This window comes from Geospiza fortis, unplaced genomic scaffold, assembly GCF_000277835.1.
Source record: "Geospiza fortis unplaced genomic scaffold, GeoFor_1.0 scaffold16, whole genome shotgun sequence".
Lineage (NCBI taxonomy): Eukaryota > Metazoa > Chordata > Aves > Passeriformes > Thraupidae > Geospiza > Geospiza fortis.
The window spans coordinates 685,176-708,160 of NW_005054302.1; the positions used below are offsets into that span (position 1 = coordinate 685,176).

At 36.1% G+C, this 22,985-nt stretch overlaps 1 protein-coding gene across 3 annotated transcripts in view; it reads right to left on the minus strand.

The window, feature by feature from the left end:
* The window catches only part of PAN3 (poly(A) specific ribonuclease subunit PAN3), a 66,073-nt gene that overhangs the window by 8,718 nt on the left and 34,370 nt on the right, over window positions 1-22,985 (minus strand). For all 3 annotated transcript variants that reach the window (XM_014311774.2, XM_031066127.1, XM_031066128.1), the window contains 10 exons: window positions 19,271-19,518; window positions 18,618-18,722; window positions 17,902-17,959; window positions 16,650-16,811; window positions 16,372-16,488; window positions 16,152-16,253; window positions 8,194-8,359; window positions 7,698-7,785; window positions 1,718-1,857; window positions 1,005-1,134 (listed from right to left, as the gene is read on the minus strand). In XM_014311774.2, coding sequence (XP_014167249.1) covers window positions 1,005-1,134; window positions 1,718-1,857; window positions 7,698-7,785; window positions 8,194-8,359; window positions 16,152-16,253; window positions 16,372-16,488; window positions 16,650-16,811; window positions 17,902-17,959; window positions 18,618-18,722; window positions 19,271-19,518 — 1,316 coding nt within the window. The remainder of the gene's footprint in view (window positions 1-1,004; window positions 1,135-1,717; window positions 1,858-7,697; window positions 7,786-8,193; window positions 8,360-16,151; window positions 16,254-16,371; window positions 16,489-16,649; window positions 16,812-17,901; window positions 17,960-18,617; window positions 18,723-19,270; window positions 19,519-22,985) is intronic.

The window sequence follows — 22,985 nt, forward strand, 5'->3', positions numbered from 1 at the left end:
TTTGCTATGGGAAGGAGTTCATCTGCCCAGCTTTGTGCAGGCACATAGGCCACCTTAACAACAAACTTAAAAACCTCTGGAGAAGGATTAGTAGTTGATTCTGAGAAAGTGTGCACCCAGCATCTAGAGGTACACAGATACTGCCTGGCTCTTCTACAGCTCCTTGCTTCTGATAGATTTCAGCAACTTTCATCAAGGAGGGGAAGATTACTCTCCAACAGGACAATGCTGGAGAAATCAAGAGAACCGAGGCTATTAGAATCCCAAACACTGGTCTACTGTCTCTTAAAAAGTTCCCAGTGAGGGGTTATAATGGAGTGGAATCACAGAACTTGATTAAATCCTTCTGTAGTACCCTATCCCACATATTTTCAGGGCCATGAGAGCATTCCCCAATATATCTCCTGCTCTCAGTTACTTCTGACTAATAGACACCTCCCTGTTGAACAAATACACCCTGACTTGATACATAGTACACATTTCCTTTATAGCTAGTACTTGATACCTTGACTGAACACCACAGACCTCCACAGCAAGAGTGCACGCTTCAGGAAAGCTGAACATGGTATCTCAGTGGATTAGAATTCATTCGGAAAGGAAAGCATATGAGAACAAGGACACCAAAATCTAAATCTAAAAATTTATGGGGCTTTAGCACACATTAAATGATCTCCATGACATACATGGCCTTCTTTACTCAGAATGCTATTTTTAACCATGCTATAAAGAACATAATTTTCCCAAGACTACGGGCTGGAAATGAAGATGCTACTTCAGTCAAAACACAGCTGAAGACATCTTAAAACTAGGCATTCTTGAAGCTCTGGGGCTTTCAAAAGCCTGAGTTTAGACTTGTCAAGCCTTCAGGCAGATTACTTAGGTTAATAAACAAACAGAAAGGAAAAAAAAACCCAACAGAAACTAGTAGAAAACATTCGCTTTCAAGGTACAGATCTAGGAACACTGACTACAGGTCTTTCTGCAGGAGTTACTACATAATTTACCTTTGCTAGATCTTCTTCTATAACATCATTTCGCATCTGAGCAGCATCCAACTGAGTATAGAATCGTGCACCAATCATAGGCATGATATCGTTTACACTGCGAAGTCTGTTTTGGTCAGTCAGCAAATACCTGCCAAAATAACCCAACCACCAAAGATTACTTTCTGCAAATGCCAAACATTATATTCCATTATGATTTTATAACTATTTAGCTTCTTGTATTTAATACATAAAGTTGACAATTGTTATGTTTCTTTTAAGAAGATACCATCAAGAAAACACAATCAAATTGCATGTATACATCGAGCCAGTTATTTATACAAGACAGGAGTATACTTTCACAAAACTGTGCAGTTCACTCCATTCAAACAGCAAGAATATACACAAAAAGAGAGAAGGATGCAGATTCTGACTGCAATGCAATCGTTTTTCAAATGAGGAAAGGAGAAAAGACTTCTACTTTTCCCACTCAGGCTGCAAGGGAGAAAAAGGCTGACTTTATTGAAATGACACAAAAAGAATACGCAACCAGAAAAGGCTAGCACTCAACCTTTTGGCCAAAAAGTCAGTGTGCCTATTTCATGAAGACAATTCAACAACAGCAGATTTATCTGTAATCTTACTTGCTTTTAAAAATACCATTTCGCTTTTGCATTTGTATACATAAGAAAAGTGCTGCAATTTCCCTTAAAAGGTTTATTAAACAAACTTACAAAATCAGATTCTTCAGGTCAGAGGAATAGTTGATTGTCACCAGTTCCATTGCTTTCTGCAAATTCTCTCTCTGAATTCCTGATAAAGAATTGCAAGCCAAAGCCAACACAACTTTCCCCAGGGAGATCAGATCTGCTTGCTAATAGGGAAAACACACAGAGGTAAGATTCTTAGTACAGATAAATACTACCCATGGTACTAGATGGTGTTAAAGAGACAGTTCTTCAAAACCTTAGAAGAATTTGAGCAACTAAAGTAAGTGCTATTCAAATCATATTTCAATATGATTGTTCAAGTCAGAGTAGTTAAAAAGTACAGAAAAAAATCTGTCCTGACACCTAACAATTTTTAAGTACTATATTTATCTTTGAATTATTAAAATTTACCTATTTTTAGCTTAAGGACAGTACCAGAGAGAACTGTGTACTGAACAGAAGCTCTGTAATGAAGTTCTCTGAGCCACCCACCCGCTCAATCCTGACAAGTCAAGGAGTTGGTGGCAAACAGAACAAGTCTTCTCAATATGAGATGTAGAAATAAAAGGATTATTTGTTAAACTGAAACCAGCATTTTCTGCATTCATATCTTTTCAATCTAGCCATCCAGTGTGAATTCCATACTGGGATCCATACCACATTCTAACACATGATATCACCATTATAACAAATTGCTCAAATATTTTAATCTCTGATGGACAGTGTGAAAAGATCTGAACTGTGCAAAATAACTAGACGGGCCTGTACAGTTGCCAAACAGAACAACATTGTGTGTTATGAAGAAACCTTTGCATTACTAAACACTTTTGTTAAAAGCAGAACTGCTCTTAAAAGATGAATGCTGGATACAGCCCTGCTTTGCCATAACAGAAAATTCTGCCAGTATTAATAGCCAGCCATGAGAAATGATTTTGAAAAGCTGTAGATTTTAGATTTTAAAGCTCACTGCTAAAAGCAAGAGCCTAATTTAGTAGCAAACAGTGACACTCATAGGAAAAGTTGAACTGATTCTTTCCATGGAAAGGCTTTCAGCTGCACACAACTTGGCCAAATGTAAAAACACCTGCAGCCTTCCATGCTGGACATGCCTCAGAGTGAATTTAACAGTCAACTATAGATATGAAATTAGACTTTTCCTGAGGTTATGGGTTTTTTTGGAGAAAATAAGATATTTTTGCAAACCTAAAAACATAAAAGCTACTAGTAATTGAGAATGTCAGTTCCATAGCCTAGAGCAAGGCCATGCCATTTAGCAGAGAATGCAGTCATACAAAGAAACCACCTTCTGTCATTTCTGTAAGAAAGGCTAAAAAAATCTGGCAGCATTAGAAGATCTGGTTAGAATTTGTCAGCTTTAGAAAAGTGCTGTGATGGTGAACATGCCACAGCCCCTCATAGCTCTTCCACCCAGAGGCATAACCACACCTGCTGCCTCTGGCTGCAGTAGCTGAGCACAGCCTTCCCCGAAGCCACATCTCCCAGGTGCTGGGGGAAAGGGAAAAATACCAAACCTTTCCAGGTCCCTCAATGTCCCTGCTGTTCCTATATCAAGTACGATTAAGCAGCACAATTTGAACATGGATACACAATACATCAGAAGTTAAAATGAATGTTATTCTTGTAGCTAATGAAGACAGAAACAGGATGTGGAAAATGAGACAAATATGGACAAAGTGGTTGAAAAGGACGTGGGACTGGCATTTGCTAAACTATTTCCTAAGAAACACAGAATTTCTGAGTATTAGCATTCCTTTTTCCTTTGGTAAAGAGATGTTAATCAGAGCAATAAACCCCCTTTTCAGCATGAACTTGCTTCCACTAACAAGCAGTCAATTTCAGCAGCAGGGAACACTGGTATGGCTGTAAACAGAGGAATTCTGCTGGTGCAGTACCTAGAAATGTGTGTCACCTGAGACAAAGACATTTTCATTATGATTTTTTTCTCCAAAAAGTCTTGGAAGAAATATGCATTTGTATTAACCACAGTTGTACTTCTTTCTGCAGTCCTCTACTTTACACTTAATACCTTTCAACTTTTAGTCATTCAAAAGGATATAACCTATATAAATTCTGTATCATCATACAACCCTGGGACACTGAAAATATACAGGCAAGACCCTATGAAAATTGTCTTCCTTTGCACAGGTGCTCTCATAATACAGATTGCATACAGATTTTGGAAATTATTGAGGAAGTCTTACACTTAACATCAGACAGGAAATTTTAAATTCAAGCTTTGTGGGGTTTTGAGCATTTGACTTGCAACCTTAAATTTTTGTTTGTTTCGCATCTATCAGAAGAATTGGCAGAGAGAATATGACACCCAAATGCACCCCCAAACACACAGTTTTCAAATTACAGCCAATGATTAGCTTGTTTTAGACACAAAAGTGGCTTGGATTCATCCCACTTATTTTAGGAACTTGAAGCATTCAGTTAAGAGACTGATCAATATAAGACAACTGTAATTCTGTGAGACAATTCAGATTTTGAGCCAGTTGAACTGCTCTCTGGAGGCACTTTACTATTCATTGTTAGCTGAAATCCTGAAAGAAAATGTTATCACAATACCCAATTTACAAGAGCACAAAGGCAATATTCTTCCTGTGTGACTGGAGAATGAGAGTATCACAAGCTGGAAAGATCCCATTAAGTTTAGGATTTCTGAGAGCCAGATTACTGCTTTAGAAGCAACTAAACTACCACCTGCTGACCCACTCTATAAATTCAGACAGGGTACATGCATGACTGCCCAGAAGCTGGGTTACACCATTTTTTCTGTAAGGAAGCAATCCATATATGCCTATTAATTCCTAACCTATCCTATGAAAATATTCAGCTCTTACTGTTCCTAGGCAAAGAAAGGTTAAAGAAGGCACACAAGAACTACCAGACTTCCTTGCAGCAGGAACACCAGAAACATTTTTCTGCATTCCTGTAGTGCAAGGTACAGATCTATATTAGGTACATCATTTCCTTGTTTATACTCCCTATTGTGTTTCCATGCTCCTATGGATCACGTAAGTTACTTTTGATCTGACAGAAAATTTCTGCTATGGTAACTATCAACACTGACTATGCAGTAATACTAAGTTGATTCCTAACTTCAAGGAAAAGCTTTACACCTTCTAAGCACAGGCAGCCTTTTGATCAAAAATGTGCCTTGCATGCAATTAATAACCATTTAATTAGTAATTAAAGTCATAACTGTAACCTCTACCAACTTAATTTTCTATCTCTTGAAAGCTTTTCGAGTAAGGATTTTATCAGCATTTAGTTCATTGACAGAGCTATTAAATAGCATTCACTAAAAACCAGGGCATAAACTCAAAACCAGCCACCTTCATTAATGTCTCCCTTTTACTAAGTCAATTTCAAGCATGTCAAGTGAGTAATTTAAATGTTAATTGCATAGGGACCCTTTCTTATTTTTTTTAATTGAATAGGTATGTGCCACTATGCCAAATGCCATAGAGATACCTCAACAGACCAATACATTTGATTTTACCAGCCAGACATGTAAGTTATTAAAATAAAACTTTTTTTTTGACAGGATCCATTTTCCAGAAACACTTTGAAACCAACACTACTTTTTATTTTGTTTATCCTGATCCACTGCTATGCTTGGATAAGTATCAGCTCATTCATACCCTAGTTCTATGGGTTCACTTAAAAGGATAAGTTGTAGAATTGTCCTTAGAAGTACTTCCAAGTTCCTACATTTTGGTGCATTTTTTTAGAGTCAATAATAGTACTTGAGATGTCTCTTCAAACTAGTTTATTTAAATTTGGGGAGGTGCATATGAAAGTTATTTTGGTTTGCTAAATTGAAAATATTTACTTTAAGCCAAAGTAACCTTATAGCCCTTGTTAAAACAGTAAAACTTACATTCTCTTTTTTTTTTTTGTAAAGGGGAGGACTTACAAATTTTGTTCCAAATACAGAAATATTTATTAAACCTTTTTACTGTTTCCTGTATCATCACTAAGCTTTCCCATCTGTACCTTGCAATTGACTGACACAAGACTTATGGACTGGGGCGGGGCAGGAAGTCACATGCTGGAGTTTATACAGGTTTAACCCCTGGTTTTCAACGCAAGTGGCCATTCGTATTTCATTTACTTCTTTTTAGCTTCCTTTTTGTTGCCTTCATATAACTCTTAAGTGATCATAGAGATTAATGTGTTTAACACAGATTGCAAAGAACAATTGCATTCCTTCTACATAGCTCCTCACTGGTTTGGCTGAAATCTCTCTTTATATTAACCATGGGAAATAGCCAGGAAATGGCAAATCCTAACAAATATGGCTTTTTCCATTGAAGACAACAACAAGGAAATGCATATTAGCTGGGCAGTAAACCAAGAGATAACATACATTTTTAACAGTCACAGGAGTTCCAAAGGAATTCAGGAACTGGGTCATGGATCGAAAGGAAAAAGGACGAGCAGCAGCTGTTATTTTGTAATTTTATCTGGCTAGGGCAAACAAAGGTAGAGCATGAGAAATAACCCATAAATTTCAAGGAATGGACCCAGTTTGGCACCTCTGAAGGAAAAAAAATGGGCAGTAAAAGCCTAGCCCTTCTAGAAAAAACAGCAAAAGAAAAAAACAGACTGTATTTACTAATTGCAATTTAGATCTTCCAAACTAAGTATTTAGGAGTATTTATTTTCTGGTTTAGCAGATAAACCTAAACAATCTGAATATTAACAACACATAAAACATGAAAAGCCATTCCTCCTAAACAAAACTAGGCATTATCAAGCAAGTCAGCTGCCATGTGTTGAGCTGCTACGGTGATAAGTGCTTTTGACAGACTTGTGTACCTGCAAGTATTTTTAGATTTGTATCTTCAAGTATTCTAAATGTTTTTCTTTACTTGAATGTCATAATATCTCAGGAGGATCCCTTTCCAAGCTGAAATTAAAATAGAGAAGTACTTAGATTTAAATAAAACCCCTCTCATTACATTTTTAGGCATGGAACCCCTTACTTATTTGTATTTTCATCTTCTCACAACTGTTTCCCACTAAATTATTATCAAAAGCCCACTGATACGTAGCTGAGTGTGCGTGTGTGAGCGTGAAATCCTTTGGTGTACTCCTCAAAGCACACTGAAAACTGCTTTACTGTACCATTAAAAAAAAAGTTATGTTCTAAAGGATATCGTCTCCAACAAGCTAGTTTCTTCTGGCCAAAGTTCAAACATTTCAGTTATTACTTAAAGACTCTGAATAAGCAGTTTTCACAGTGAATAAGGTCAATTAACAAAAATAAATTAAATCCAACTCCCTACTGTAGTCTTTCACTCCCAGTACAAACAGGGTATGTGATGACTGCTGAAGTAATGTACTTTGATGCTCCAGATGACTGTGGAACAGTTTTTGTTAATTCTAAAGGGGTTCTTCTTAATTCAGGAATTATGCAGAGTCCACGCTTCAGAGAACACCAGGAGAGCACGGAAAAACTAGGAGCCCAAAATAAAGATACACTAGAATCTTTTTGGCATGAGGAGAGGGTCTAAATGCAGTTAACTGAAAGATCTTACTCCTCTCAAAAGGTATTCAACACTTAGTTATTTATGTTAAAATCACAAAAGACAGAGCAAAAACTATTATCATTATTTTTTATCTCTAACACTAAATGTAAGATTTTTCTTCTCCTTCCTTTAGAAATTTCTATTTCCAGTCGTTTCTGACTTAGGTTTGTTAAATACTATAGTTCTACTTGTTCAGTGAGCTTGCTGAAATTTTAGAGGCAGAAAATACCAAAATGAGCATTCACATTTATAAATTGTAAGCAAATTCGAACAGTGTATGGCAGAACCAAGATCAAATCAGAAGTGAAAAAATACAGTCATTTACAGATAGATACACTGGACTACAGTTTACTTAAAGTACTTGTCTTCCAAAAGGAATCACACTGGTTTGCAGTAACCCCTTTGCCAAGCCACCAACCTAACTAGCAGTGTTGTCATACCTGAAACTGAGCCATTAATGCCAGTGGATTATTTTGACTGTTGTCAAATGTCAAAACGTCAAAGATTCCAACACAATTAACTCGTAACCTTTAGGAAGAGAAAAGGAAAAATAGCCATTAAACTTAATTGGTTACTCAATTTTTCCTCTAGCATCCATTGAATTTTTCGATATCATAAAAATCATCAGTACCTAGCAAATTACAATGAATCAGAAAAGACTGATTTTACTATTTGATAAAATGCACAGACAGTATTCCATTTACAAATAAATCAACAAATGTCTAAACTGACAGTAGTGGGTCTGATCTGTAGCTTGAGGATAATGTATAAGTCTTCCCAAAATATGTTTTAGAAGACCTTTAAAAGACCAAAGTTACAAGCTTTAGCACAATGCCTCAGGCCAGTTGAGAGAACTTAGTAGCTATGTATGTACCAGGTGCAGAGTCAGCAGCTGCCAGGAACCCAGAGCACAGTGAGACTGAATGCTTTCATTACCTTGTTTTTCCTGTTACCAGAATCTTGGTTGGATCCATAACTCTGCACGCCAGTCCTGCTGTGTGAATGGTCCGTAAGGCAGAGCTGAGCTGCACAATATATGCCCATATCAAAGACTCTGGAAGCAACCCCGCATGCTGCCGTGGCAGAGGTCCATCATGCTGACCTAGAACCAAAACATTGTGAGCATCAATGGAAGGCTGCTGTGCAAAAAGCAAAGTACAATATCTTGAATCATACAATTAACTCACACACTCATTTCATTTAATTCTTAATAGTCCTTGAAAGACACATCTATGTTGCCTTAAAGGTGAGTTTGGGAATAGATTTTTCTTCATTGTTTGGTTTCACATGGTGATTTTTTTGAAAATGCTGACAATTCATTAGGCATTATTATTTTCATTCTCATATTCAGGGAAATGATATTTTGAAGTTGAGAATGAGCACTGATTGGAAATTGCTCAAAGTAGATGGTACATCACAATTTGCAGGTACTTCAGAAGTAAAAACACCAATATCCTGAAACAAAGAGTATGTACCACAATAGCTGCAACATTTTACCACCTTTATTGCAGGTAGGCTTCCCAATTAAACATTTTCTATCATCTAATAAGAAAAAAATAACAAGCTAATTTCAGTTTACATGAGCAAATCAGACAAAGATTTGGAGGCTAAACATCACTGAACACAACTTCACTTATGTTCTGCAGTGACACAACTCCCTGACAAGTCATCACTGCATGACCCCTATTCCATGGGTCATATGAAAGAAATGCATTACTCTCCTTCCAAATGAATTTTTAGTTCTCCTTTCAAAAGTAAAACTCAATCATTGCAAACACACACTCAAATCCTACATTACAAACAGTTTGAGTAATACTGTCACAGATGAAAAATGAATATATAGATAAAAAAATGTTATTTTAAGTATGATATGTGTAATTCAAGTAAGCTGGCATTGTTTGCCTGGTACGAAATTTGTTTGCTGGCATTGTTTGCCTTGTACGAAGCAGAAGAAAATACATCCAGAGTAAGACAGTACATTTCAATTTTACAAACCACAAGAGATATTTCAAGAGGTTGCCTCAGTACTGATTTTGCTTATTTTGAGACCAGTAATATCATCAGTAGTAAGTAAAATCATGTAAGCAACTGATTGGTTTTGCTGTGAACTGACTGCGCTCTTCTCTAAACATTTATTTCTTTTTAATTTTTGTTTGTTTGGGGGTTCTGGGTTGTTTTGTTTTTGTTGTTGTTTTTTGAGGTTGGGGGTCCCCCCCCTTTCCTCCTTTTCCTACACAACCATATGAACATCTCTGCATTTGATCAAAGTAAGCATATGTATACTTGCATGCATATGCACACACAAAATACATGCACAGTGAAAAAATGTGGAACACATTCCTGATAACTTCTTACTTGGAAATTTTACTGACTTTGGGGTCATGGCCTGAGAAGGTTACAAGCATTCATTTGAGCTTTGTTTTGTCCATTTTTGAAATTTTAGTTTGCTTTTCAGTTTTAAGGTACTTTGGTTTAGATTATGAAGATCAAAATGCTGACTCCTTTAAAAAACAATAAACTTGGCATGTCTACTGAAAGCTGAATATAATGAGATATTGTTTGTTTTTTCTGGCCCCCTGATGAATCATTATGCAAATCACTTCCCACAAAAAGCCATAATTCCAAGTCTCATGTAGGAAACTTTTCCCCTCATAACTCTCTCTTCTTCAGAATGACAAAAACTATAATATAAAACAACTGAGAGATACAACCTCCTCTACTAGTTGAGACTCTCTACTACTTGCTGTAGAATGCACTTTGTATCTGGTGAACAGCAACATGAGTAGCAAGTTTAACAGGGATGTGCATGGATACTATAAGACAGTTACATCTGTACAAAGTCCAGAATAAAAATGTTGCTATAATATCCCAAAGTGAAAGAGAAGCCGAAACTTGGCAGTTATTTTTGTGCATGCATAACAGCACCCACCCTTTGATTTTCAAATTAAGGCAATGTAACCAAGGGAAAGTCCAATATAAACAGAAAGACCAGAGTTTGACACAGCTTCTCCTCATCTATCAGAAAATCTTGGCAACATTATTTTACTACTGGAAAAACTTACTTGAGGCTACAGCCAAATCTGGGCTGCTGCTTTCACACCAGTTGGCTACACCCCACATTCACATACACTACAGGTACAAGCTAAAACATGGGAAGAATCAGCTTTGAAATGCCCTCCTACATTTCTATCTATTCAAAATAAGCACGATTAAAAGCAGTTCAGTTGGCTGCAATGCTGACTATAACATACGTCCCAAGAGGCCCACCACACCTGCCGCATACAGCACTTGAGCATGGACCCAAGGAAATGAGACCCAAAAGCTTGCTCTTCAGGAGAAACACACAGTTGGAAAGCTTTCCAAACAGTGCTGAACACAAGGAAAAACAGCACAAGAATGTAAGTAACCGTTACCCAAATGATCAGAGTATTACTTGTAAAAGTGTTTTGTTAAGAGATTCCATGGTTGATTTGCAAAGGCTTCCCACCACAGGCTGAATCTATGGCTACAACAAGCAAAATTTCAGACTGTGTTCTTCCCACCTACCGCATGGCAGATTCACCTCTCCCAGTAATTTCATCTCTGTGATGTAGAACACAGCCACTAATGGAAAGATTAAAAATTTAAAACCTGCCATTTCAAAAACACAGGTTATCCATTATTTTTCCTTGCCACATTGGGATAAACATAAATAAAAAATACTGACACTTACTTTTTAGTACTGTGGTATGCTGTTGGCAACAGAACAAAAAAATTACCCTCTGCACCAGTGTGCATGTGTATATTAAGTTTTTCCTTCTTAAAAAAAGTATTCAAATGAAATTCTGTTCTCCAGAGCAAGTGTGAATCCAGGAATAGTCCTGGGGTGGGAAGTAAGGCCTGGGAATACCAGCAGTACGACCTGTTTGACATCATCAGGAACACTGAAAGCATGCCAAGAAACAGCAATTCTCACACAGTAATGAAGAAAAAAAAAACCAATGAGAGATTCAGCTGTTTACTAAATTGAACCTCTCAGGCTTGTAAAGCAGTCTTTTACATTCAGAACTGTGAATTGTTCGGTGTTTACTTGGTGTTCCTATGTTAAAGTACCGAAAACAAGACAAATGCAGTAGTCTTCATCTCTCCTTCAGGGAAACTTGGGGTTTGGTTTTACATTTCCCAGTTTTCAATATACAGAAAAGTTCTGAACTACTAGAACGCAGCAGTATTTTTTGTAAAAATTCTACTGAAAGCTACTGAAAACTCAAAGCTCAAACTTACTTCGAAAAAGTTGCAGCTTTTGGCAAAGGTATTTTAGGATAATTATTAGTCACATATTTTGTCCTCAAAAACATCATGCTGACTTTGAATATTCACACATTCTTACTCCTCATCACACACTATTCATCTAGTCATCACACAACTTATTTCTTTTTCAATAGAAGGGGTATTTTATAAAAAAAAAATTCAGCATGTGGGGATATAAAAAACTGTAAAGTCAGCAGTGAAGTCCATTTTTGTGCATGACTATTAATATGTCAAAAGCAAATCAAGTTTCCCAGACCATGCTTATCTTCATCAGAAAGTATTTGTTTGCTGAAAAACAGAGACTGTACTGCTGAAAACTCCTACTAACAGCGCGTACACCAACATTTAATTACTCAGAGTGTTTAAAACCAGACCAAAGGACATAACAAAGGCATGCTTATCTCTGCCAACCACAAAAGCTCATCAGGACAAACCTTTCTGGCAGCTGCCAATAGTTACTGTTAATTTGCCAGGATTTTCTGACTGTTAAGTTTTAAAGTACATACATTCAGAATTTGGTTTACCATTCAGTTATTGGACTGTTAAAAGCAACATTTCAGTACTTTTGGGTTAACTCGCTAATGCAAAGAGAACATAATTTCGGCAGAGATAAATGCACTAATACGTGCTATAATCTGAAGCTAAGAAATGTAAGAAAGGTGGAAGAATACCAAGAAGTTCCAGCACAACAGATTTAATGTTTAGAGTATGAAGAAATGTTTTGAGGAAATATAAGAAGTGAGAATAATATAAGAAGAAACTTTTCAAATAAATGTACTTTGAGTAGCGATTAACTGAAAATTCAGATTCCTGATTTTAAACCATGCAAATTTAGTAAAATATGACAGAACAATGTTAGATTATCACACTGTACCATCCGAAGGAAGAGGAGGTATCATTGAATAAAGAACACAAGCAACAAATTCTACTGCATTCAGAAGTCAGAGACATTACTTTACAGCACAAAAATAAATGTAAGCTGCTATTTTTCTCCCCCACACCAAATCTCTAGCAAGGCAGTCCTGTAACAGGGTCTGTAAATAACATGGCAAGAAGAAAACACCCAAGACTGACCACATTGACACCAATGACATGCAAGACAGCCATGTAAACCATAATCCTCATCTTTTAACTATCAAGGTCTCATGTTGCCAACTCAAGTGTTCAACATAAATAAGGTTGCATACCTGAAATCAAATTCTCTGAGTTCACTGATCAGGTTCACAGTGTTGTGCCTCCTAAAACCTTTATAAGCAATTGTACTAATCTGGGCCTCATGCTGCAGAGTACCCAACTTCCATCCATTCCCCTGCTTCTCTTGGGAGTCTCCTCTAGGCAGGCAGACGGCCAAGAAACTCTGTGAGGGGATGGAGAAAGGATCCGTGAAGGCAGGCAATTCTGAGAAATCAAGTTATAGGTATGCAATCTTATTTTTCTCTCTTAAATTGCCCCTTCTACTGAGGATCAGACTAGAGAGCAGCAGCTATCAAAAAAAAAAAAAAAAAAGAAAGGCCAAAGTAAAGATATGCAGAAAGATTTGGCAAAATTTGGGAATTCAGGTGACTTCTTTTCCCCTAGTTTATCTACTGAAAATATTGAAAGAGCAGGTAGTAAAGTGCCACAGCCAGGAGACAATTATCTTCCCTACATATCCCTGTAAGTTCTGTTGCAACAACTCATTTTAATTAAGTAATACTTTGGTTCAAACAGACATTGATGTCTTATTTCCAACTTCCCAGATTGTTCCTGCCTATAAAAGGAAGCTGAAGTAGGCAAAACAAAGGGTCCAGATAGCCCATGAGCCTGTTTCAAAGACACATACACTAAAATCAGCTTGCAATGAATACTGAAGTGTATAAACATAAACAAGTAAAATATTCTATTAGCCTCCAGTGATTTGCAGCCCAGAAATAAATATTATGCCTATGCAGTCCCCAAATATTTCTCATCCATGACTAAGCCCACTTCCCCCTCGAACTTAGGCAAATGTCCACAATAATCTGTGAAAGTTCCATGGCTTAATTATCGTTACAGCCTAGGTTTTGAATTTGCTTCCTGTCTAGTTTCATTGGTAAGTCCTTAGTTTTAGGCTGGAAGAAATAATAAACTTTTTTTATTAATTTCTTTGTTATTCCAGATGATTTTTCAGACCATATTCCAGGCATTTTAACCCCATTATATTCCTTTCCATCTTTAAAAGCATGAAAAGCATTATTCCACTTTGCTGTTCTTCATCCAGTTGTTCCACACCTTTGATCATCCCTGTCACCCCATCTCAACTTCTTTGCTGCTCTTCTACACCTTTCAAAATGCACGAGGAGGAACATAGCTACAGAGAGGAGTCTATCAGGCACACACAACTTGAATACAATGTCTACCATTTCACTGCCCTTTTCTTAATTAGCTACATCAATCTATTTCCTATTTACAGCTATTCAGCAAGAGGACAGTATTTTCTTCAATCTACTTAACTGTGGTCCCAGACCCATTAAGTGGCAACAGTCACAACAGAGGCCATCACTTCATGTTTAAAGCTAGTTCCATTTTTCCTTTGATCACATTGGTTTACATTACATCACCAGCTGTAGTATCAGTAGGAGTTCCAGTCTTGTAAGATCCTTCTACAATCAATCACAATTGGCCTCTGTTTTTAACAATCCAAATAATTTGGTATTACCAGCAAACTTTGTCAGATCATTTATCTTCAGAACAAACAAGTGAATGTGTTAAGAAATACAACTCCCAGGACATCATCTTGTGAGATCCATCAATGATCTTCACTGTTCATTCTTTCTGTTTTCAATATTCTATCCAGGCATTAACCTAACTGAGAACCTTCTCTGCAATATGACTACCTAGGTTCTTTTAAAGACTCTGTTGGACTTCATTGAAAACTCCAAGATCTTATCTACTGGATTTTCCTTTAAAGAACTTTGAGAGATTAATGAGACATGACTGCCCTTTATAGGTCTGTAACTTAATTATTTTCCAGTGTGACAAAAGAATGTGCTCCCAAGAATTTTATGTAACTTTTATTATTTTACCTAGAACAGACATCATTCTACTATGATTCTCTAGATAGATACAAAAACATAACAAGGACCGATTCACATGGAAACTGAAAACCATGACAGGGAAACGCTCAGGAGTCTAGTCCTGCACGTAACAGTCATTAACCTAGCAGTAGATCTTCCAGTTTTATCTCACCAAATTAGTTTCACATCAGGCTCATTGAATCTGTAATTGCACTCTGATTTGCCACAGGATATGACACATCAAACTGGGGTTTCCTCCATCGGAGATATTACCACCAAAATCAGTGGTGGAAATCAAGTTCCATCTCCACTTATAATGGTCAGCTCAGTGCAAAGTCAGTGAGAATTATGCAGTATATAAGGTATCCACATATCCACAAGTCTTTGAATGTATGCAAGGTTTTCTTCAAGCCTTTCAACATATTCACACACTACCAAACCACTATACTCTGATGTAAAAGATAGCCAAGTGAAGTTCTAGATGTCAACCTTTGAAACAGTTTGAATTCACAGCTAAAAGCTCTAATTTCAAAAGGCACTAGGAAGAAAAAAACCTTAGCTTCGTTTCTCTTCATACAATAGCAGCCTAAAGACATTTAGGGAAGATACTATCTAATTTAAAAAAAAAAAACAAACAGGCCATGTCACAGTCATCTATTCATCTTTAATGCTGGATCTAATTTCAGGGCTGGTCCTGCATCAAGCAAGAAGTTGGTCCAAAAAAGCTCTGCAGGGTACTTTTCTACCTTAAGTCTTTCTGTGATTGCATTCAGCAGTGACCACCTCTCTTTCTCAGCATGGCACTGTTTGTGTTGCCAGCACCTGACTGCAGTTTGTAAGACTGCAGGGGGCACAAACTGGTCCTAATAGGAAGAATGATTGACAGCACAGTGTTTTGGAGAGGAAAAGGCTTTACCCACAAGCATTTGGGCTCTACTGTGCCACTTGCTGAGCCATAGACCATCCTGTGACAGATTTCATTTAAGAATGCTTATGTAGTGACTCCATTGAAGCTATGTATAAACATCGTTTAAAAAAATTTCAGACCTAAGATGTGAAGTTGGTGTCTGAAAAGAATAAGGTACAGGGATTTTTCAATCCATTTCTTGTCTTAACTAGTACTTCACATTTCAAATCGTCAAATAAAATACTGTTTAATTATTCCTCATGGCGAGGGAAAAAACAGAAGGGTAGGACACCTAAACAGCAAGCATCAAATTGGCACAGCATATCTTTTGAATTTTGAAACTATTGCCATTAAATGTTAGGTGTTACCTGGTGATAGACCTGCAACAAGGACACTAGAGCTCCTGGCTCCCAGTTTTGTTCCAACTTATTTTTCTCTCAAAGAGTTGTAATTTCCTTACATGCTGACATCAATTTTATATTTGTTTGATAATTTAAAAAGATTTTACAAAGAGGAGGTGAAGAAGAACTCTCTCATATCAATCAGCTTATGGCATGACAGAACTGATTAGCCAAAAAATTAAGCTGAACAACTATTTGTGACCAGATGTTTACTGCTGAAACAGTGTATAAAAGTATTGTATCATAGTGTGGTTTCCTTACCCCATTTCCGTTTTGTGAAATAGGAATCAGCACTAGGGTCATTGAAGTGTCTGCTCATCATAGTCTCTCCTCCAGCATGAAAATCATATGCAAACACTAGAGCTTAAAAACAGAAAAAGGTGATATTTACTAACTCAAGCATACTTGAAAAAAGTATCCACACATCAGCTGGGGGGGAGCTGGGGGGAAGGGCAGTGGGAAAGAAAAAAGAAAAACTTACAATGTTCTCCAAAAGCTTTAGTGGTAAACACTTCACGCAAAGTTACGATATTTGAGTGCTGAATCTTTTTCCACATGTCAACCAATACCATGCACTTCGTGTTAACAAGACGGAAACCTAGTGAAAAAATGAAACCCATGGTTTAAAGTATAATGTTTAGAATGAGAAAATTTTATTTCAGTACTCAGTCTGAAACTGCTGAGAAGGAACCAGACACTAATATATGACTGGTACACGCTGGAATGCTAGTCCTACTGAGACAACTCAATGTTTCTTACCATGTATCCTCCGAAGGCAATAGGGCAGGTCATCTTTACTATTTACAGCTTTATAGCACGATGTAATGTACCCAAAGTTGCTCGTTTTCTGTATACGATTGGGCGGTGGCAGTGGTTCCAAAGGAAAGAGACTGTGGTAGCTGTCCACTTCCGCAGGAACTGCTAAAATCAGTTTATAAACAGAAACAGGTTAGGCCTCAGCTGACTTCGAGAAAATTACTGAGTAGCAGAGAAAATTAAAATGACTTCCACTAATATTTAAATTATCTCCGCCATCTTTTAGGTGCATGTGAAGTTAAAATTCACTATTTTTGCTTTAACACCAACATATTCATAGGTTCCTAAAAGTGATCCCACTGACCTAAAGTTATTGTCTTCAGAAAAAGTGTTATACCAAGTAAAATCAACAGAATAGATGCCACTTCCATTCCATCTGCCATTTTCTTATTTACCTTAGAAATTCACCCTTATGAATGATATTTCTTTGGTGTTTTTCCTACACTGATTCAATAATAAGCACCAATTTCCATGCAGACTTCATACAATAGTAAGAACGACATTTTCCTCAGAAAAAAAGCAAGTATCAGTCTTACGTGTTTTAATATACTGGTTTATAAATCAGGGAGAGAGAAGTGCTAAAGGTTTGTAAATCAGATTACGAGATTACCCTCGCACTTCATCTGGATTAAAACACTAAACTGCATTTTTAACTGCATCATTATGATAGTATGCACACATTTGAAAAGATACTGCAAGCAAAAATTGTTTAAATCAAGCTGAATAAAAAAAGCCAAATCACAGTAAATAGTATATGGGTCTTCTGCGTGACAGCTAGCACAAAGTCTTCTCTCATATATCAGCGAAGTCACTTCAAAACAAACTGCTTTGCTAGTTCACATACCACCTTTGAAAATATATGCATCATTTAAAGAAGTACCCAATACCTACAAAGTAATACAAAACTGTTCTTCACAGGGCTTAACTGCCGTAATGATTTTTCCTTTGTCAGCAATTTGAACTATTCCTAACCATTAAGGAGTTTCAAAACAGAAGAAAATTACAATAGAAGACAGAAAGAATAATTCATATTTCTGAAACACTGCATTTAGTTAACCATGGCCCGGGCTGATGATTAAAGCTACATGAAAAAATAAAAACAGGTGGCAGCTTTTGCAAGAGGTTGTTAATATAGATAAATGTACATGGTTGCAGAAAAACATGATCACTGTTTAGAGTTTTGAGAAACACTTACCAGGAATATCAGCCTGATCAATCTGGGCCATAGTTATTAAGTGTCTGTTGATGAGCTCCTGAAGGAAAAATTAAGTTAAGTTTTGAACATTGTAATTCAGCACATCAGTTTTGAAAATTTAAGAAAACACTGTCTTTGAAGTACTAGCTACCTGTACTAAAATAAAGAATTAATGCAAGTGTCTAGGGTAGAGAGGGTCAGAAGATCAATAGCTTGAAAATTTGAATGATAAAATACCTAAATTCTTGAAGAAGCTTCAGAAGATATTTGCTATAGCTGGCACTGACAAAGGCAGCTACTACAGTAAAGCTGAAATTAATAACACTCACAGCCAGCCTTGAGATGATGAGCCCTGAGCAGAGCTCTTCAACTAACACCTGCATACACTTCCATTTCAGTGGGAGACTTTCAAACTGAATAGTACTGCAGCTTAAAATAATGTTACAAAAATAAACCCATGCATGCCAAAAAACCACATCAGTAATAGTACTGAGCTGAATAGTAAATCATGGCATGCAGATTAGATCGTAGTCATATATGTTGTAACTCATCCCCACCCTCTGTGGTACTCCACTTATTACAAGATTTGATTTTTCAAATTCTCCACAGGGAAAACTGACTGCACATATTCCAAGTGTCTATTTCTGTTCTACATTAACAATTTTTTATTTTTCACCAAGATATTAAATTTTCCTTTAAACTCTCTAAAATCTTACCTGTCTGAGCTCATCTGCCATGAAGAAGGAAGGTGCATTTGCTTTTGGCTGCATGTAAGCAACATGAGGTGCAGCTGGATGGTAGATGTGGTAGTTTGGAAAAACCTAAAAATAAAATATTTCAAGAATCTTTTTCAAGTCCTTAAGGATAAGGTAAATGAAAAGTTTTCTCACTCTTACAGTTCAAACTATGAAATGCTCATGTACAAGTTACAAATATATTGTCAGATATGTTACAATTTTTAATGTGGTACTCACTTCTAAAGATTTCAAGGGAGAGGGAGGTGTATTATTTTCACAGTTTTGTAACTGCCTTTTTCCCCATTACATCAAATATAAGAGCTATTTAACCTGTCAAAAAAAAATCTAGACTTTTTGATGTTTTCTCATTATGTATGCATCCACTGAGACACATAGAATGCTTTCTTGCTATTGCTGTGTTAAAACCCCAGAAAGCTCTACACAGCTGTAGAAATATATAAAAATTTCTCTGGTCCTTATATTTCGGTGATTTTTGGAGAACAACTAAAATAACTGAAAGGCCTCACCTTCATACAGAATAAGCAGTTTGTAGTGTTAAAAATAACATCTGTAGTATCAACCAATTCAGCACTTACAAACTCCAGACAGTTGTGTATTGAAAGCGAACATACCATTCCTGTGAGAGGTGCTGGAGTTGTATCAGTGTAGAAGTACGTTGTTCCACCCACTGTTTCCTTCTGGATCACCTGGCCAGTAGATGGAGGCTGAGAGACAGCGTTAGTGACAGACGCAGAGGCACTAGTAGGCACCATATAGTTTGCTGGGTTAGGAGTATGACTTCTTCTTCGAGGAGCAGGAGATGTATGAGGAGTTATTTTGGGAGAATGAAGAGGAGAAGATCCTGCTGACAGTGACATTCCTTAAAGAAATACAAGAAGACATTCTAGATCAAATCTGTCATCAAAAAAATTCAGCAATTTCAGAAAAGCAGGCTTCACTACCAACAACACTGTGCGCAGGTGAGATACTTAACTCTTTGTATAGATATAGAAATCCTTGAGAGATAAGACAGTAAGAGCATGACTGAACAGGTATCTTTTCCCCAAAATCTTTGTTTATTGTAGAGAAATAGGGTTTGGGAACTTACAATATGCACATGAAGAACTGAAATGAAAAACATAAGTAGCTGAAAAGGGAAGACGAGTCAAAATAATGCTGTGTCGAAAAGATAGTTCATTAAACTGCAAAAAGAAAAAATATTAATGACTATGTAAGTGAATGTTTACTTAACATTACATGAGCAGTCAATGGAGTTTGCTTAGATGTAACTCACTTCACCTAATTATGCATGTACCTTGTATTAGAACTCCACAGTTATAAATGTCTCCAGTAACACAGCTCATAAATAAGTGTGTGAATAATACATGATATGCTACTAATAATAACTTCAGGGGAGTAATTACCTATTTTCCTATAATTATTATATTTAAAAGACATCCTCCAAAAGATCTATTTGATATGTAAAAATAGGAAACATCTCATGATATTAAGTCTATTAAACATTCCTGTTGGAATTTTCTAATTTATTTGAAATAATTTTATTGGCTGGTGTTCACCTTCAACATTACAGGAGCAACTCCACTGATCCCTGAGAAACTCTGCTTTTAAACAAAGTGCATCAATGAAAAAAATAAGGGCAACCTTTTTGCATACACACTTTTTAGTTACCAACAGTCTAATTACTTCAAGAGCTATTGCACGCAGAATACTCAGATTTGCTTACTTATAAAAATTAGGTGTCATATAGACATTCCAGGGTGCTGCTGAGGAAGAGATAACCCTTCAAAAAAACTCCTTGCACAGTTACTAGCAGAAGATCAGACATATTCAGATGTTCAGATTAACACCAAGGAAAACATCTTTGAAAGGTATTATTGCTCAGTTCAGACTGGGATGTACTTTCTCTTCTATACAGTCAGAATTATATTAGTCATACTAAATCTTTTCCTTGAAAGAATAGAAGATACACAGCTTTCATATTTAACACTCTGATGACACTGAGAATTCTTCTCTAATTAAGAATGGTTAGTTATTACTCACATATTTGATTAAATTAATTACGTAAACTCTAGTAACCAGAGTAATTTAAGCAAATATCCAACTAATGAAAGTGAGAGCAATTTGTTTTTGCATACACACTTTTTAGTTACATAAACTGGTTTATTTAACTTCAATCATGAGTTACGGTATGCAGAGTTCTCAAAATGCATCACCAGTAATGTGTAGGAGTGATTTCACACTCGTACCGTGTCCCTAAAGTAATCTCATCCCTCCTACATTTCATTTTTTTCTTCTTTAAAACAAAAGACAAAAGCAAGTAAGTTTCAGTATTAACAAGTAATCAGTACCTTGGGAAAATTACTTTGAAGCTATATTATCTTAATGGTATTAAAAGAATATTTCTAACCTTTCATTTACCTCCTCTCATTTACTCCTTTGACATGTCAAAAGCCATGCTTATTAATTCAGCACAATTCTCTTTTGTTCCTCAAAAATAAATAGTTCCAACAAAATGAACAAGATTTTTTAAATGTAAATAGTAAAATCATATGCCTTTCTTTTTAATTGCGTCCTTTAAGCCATTTATTCTTTTTATAAAACTGTAAATTATAAGAATATGGAAGGATAAAAGTCTGCACTTTTCTAGGCTAGAACTTTTCTTTGTATTAATACTCATACCTGTGTATACACACATCTTATAGATAAGCGGTATTGTAAAATATAGCTGATCAGTGTATTAACTTAAAAAATGAATTATAATAGGCACTGCTGAATGGTAAACAGTCTCCTGAAAATCTGTTTAGAAATTAACTGTATGACTGTAAAATGTTACATATTTTGATAGTACCAATTTATACTACAAAAGAAACTAAGTTTTCATTAAGGGAAAGTTACCTTGAGTAACTGAGTAATACTTCAATATTTCAACAGCTGTGTAAAGATTTTTACATTTTTAACAAAAGACTAAAACACAAATGTATTCTTAATCCACTGTGGAAAGATCAATTTCAAATGAAACAATGTATTAGTATTAAAAGCTGAAGGATGACTAAAGTGGCATTAAACTGAAGCAACTCTACAGTTAATGATAACCAAGAATTCTCTTCATCTATGGAAAGTTACTGACATGTCTTTTTCACTCTATTCCACTAAAGTGGTATTAACTAAAGTCCTTGCAAGCACATCATCTCAACCCAGACAGGAATAAATGGCTTCAAGAGTAACTCAATAGAACAGCCAAATGTAGGGATCAGGAAATAAGAACTCAGCAGCCTTGATACATACTGATGCAAAATTAACTGAAGACCTCTCTGCTTTCAAATAAACACTAGAGGTACAAGACACTAAGTAATATCTTACAGAAAAGTCAAGACTTGCAACTCGCTAAAATTATACTGTAACCTTCTACTACAAGTTTCCCAGGGAAAAAAAAAATATCTCTGGTGATTTTTACAGATACAATTTCAAACAATTTAAGATTTACTTTAAAAAAAAATTATTCCTGCCAAAGAATAGTTACACACACAAATCCTTCATGTCTTTGCACAGGTATTAATGCAAGATTGAAAGAAAGGGATCACAGTATCACACAAATCCTTTCAGATGGCCTTCCAGTCTAGTTAGGTCTCCTCAGAAAAGACATTGAGAGTTCAGTGAAAATCATCTGGCAGGCAGAACATATGGCCTCCTCTGCCAATATGCATATTGAGTTCAGGAGATGAAAGAAGCTTGACCAGAGTCAGGTTTTATTCTACTAGAACATACTAAACATGCTACAAGAATTTTGCTCCTACTGCCTTGGTGGGTATGGACAGGTTGAGATAACAAATATTGAAGGTTACAGATTCTTCTGAGAGACTTGCATTACATTCTGGACAATCTAAATAACTATTGAAAGCCCAGCATAACAACAACAACAAAAAAAGAAAAAAGAAAAAGAAAACACTAGTAAAAGGGTAACTATGCATATTTAAGTACTTCAGGCAACTAATAGAGTGCACAAACTCAGGCAGATATCTCCAACTTCATTAGTATTTCCATAAATTAAAAGCATACTACTAATAATATTTAATCATAACAAATGGAATTAGAGGAAAATAAAAGAAAAAAGTTTTATTATCAAGTGATTATATATCCCTACTGACTCATCCTCATGGAAAAAGAGGTTACTAAACATACAATAGTAACAACGGAACCAGACCTCACAGAATTAGACTGGTTTTAATAGCACAGTTGATATAAATGCCTATTCACTTAAGGGCCTAACAAAAAATGAGCTTTTAAAAACCTACTTATTATTCATATATATATATATATATATATATA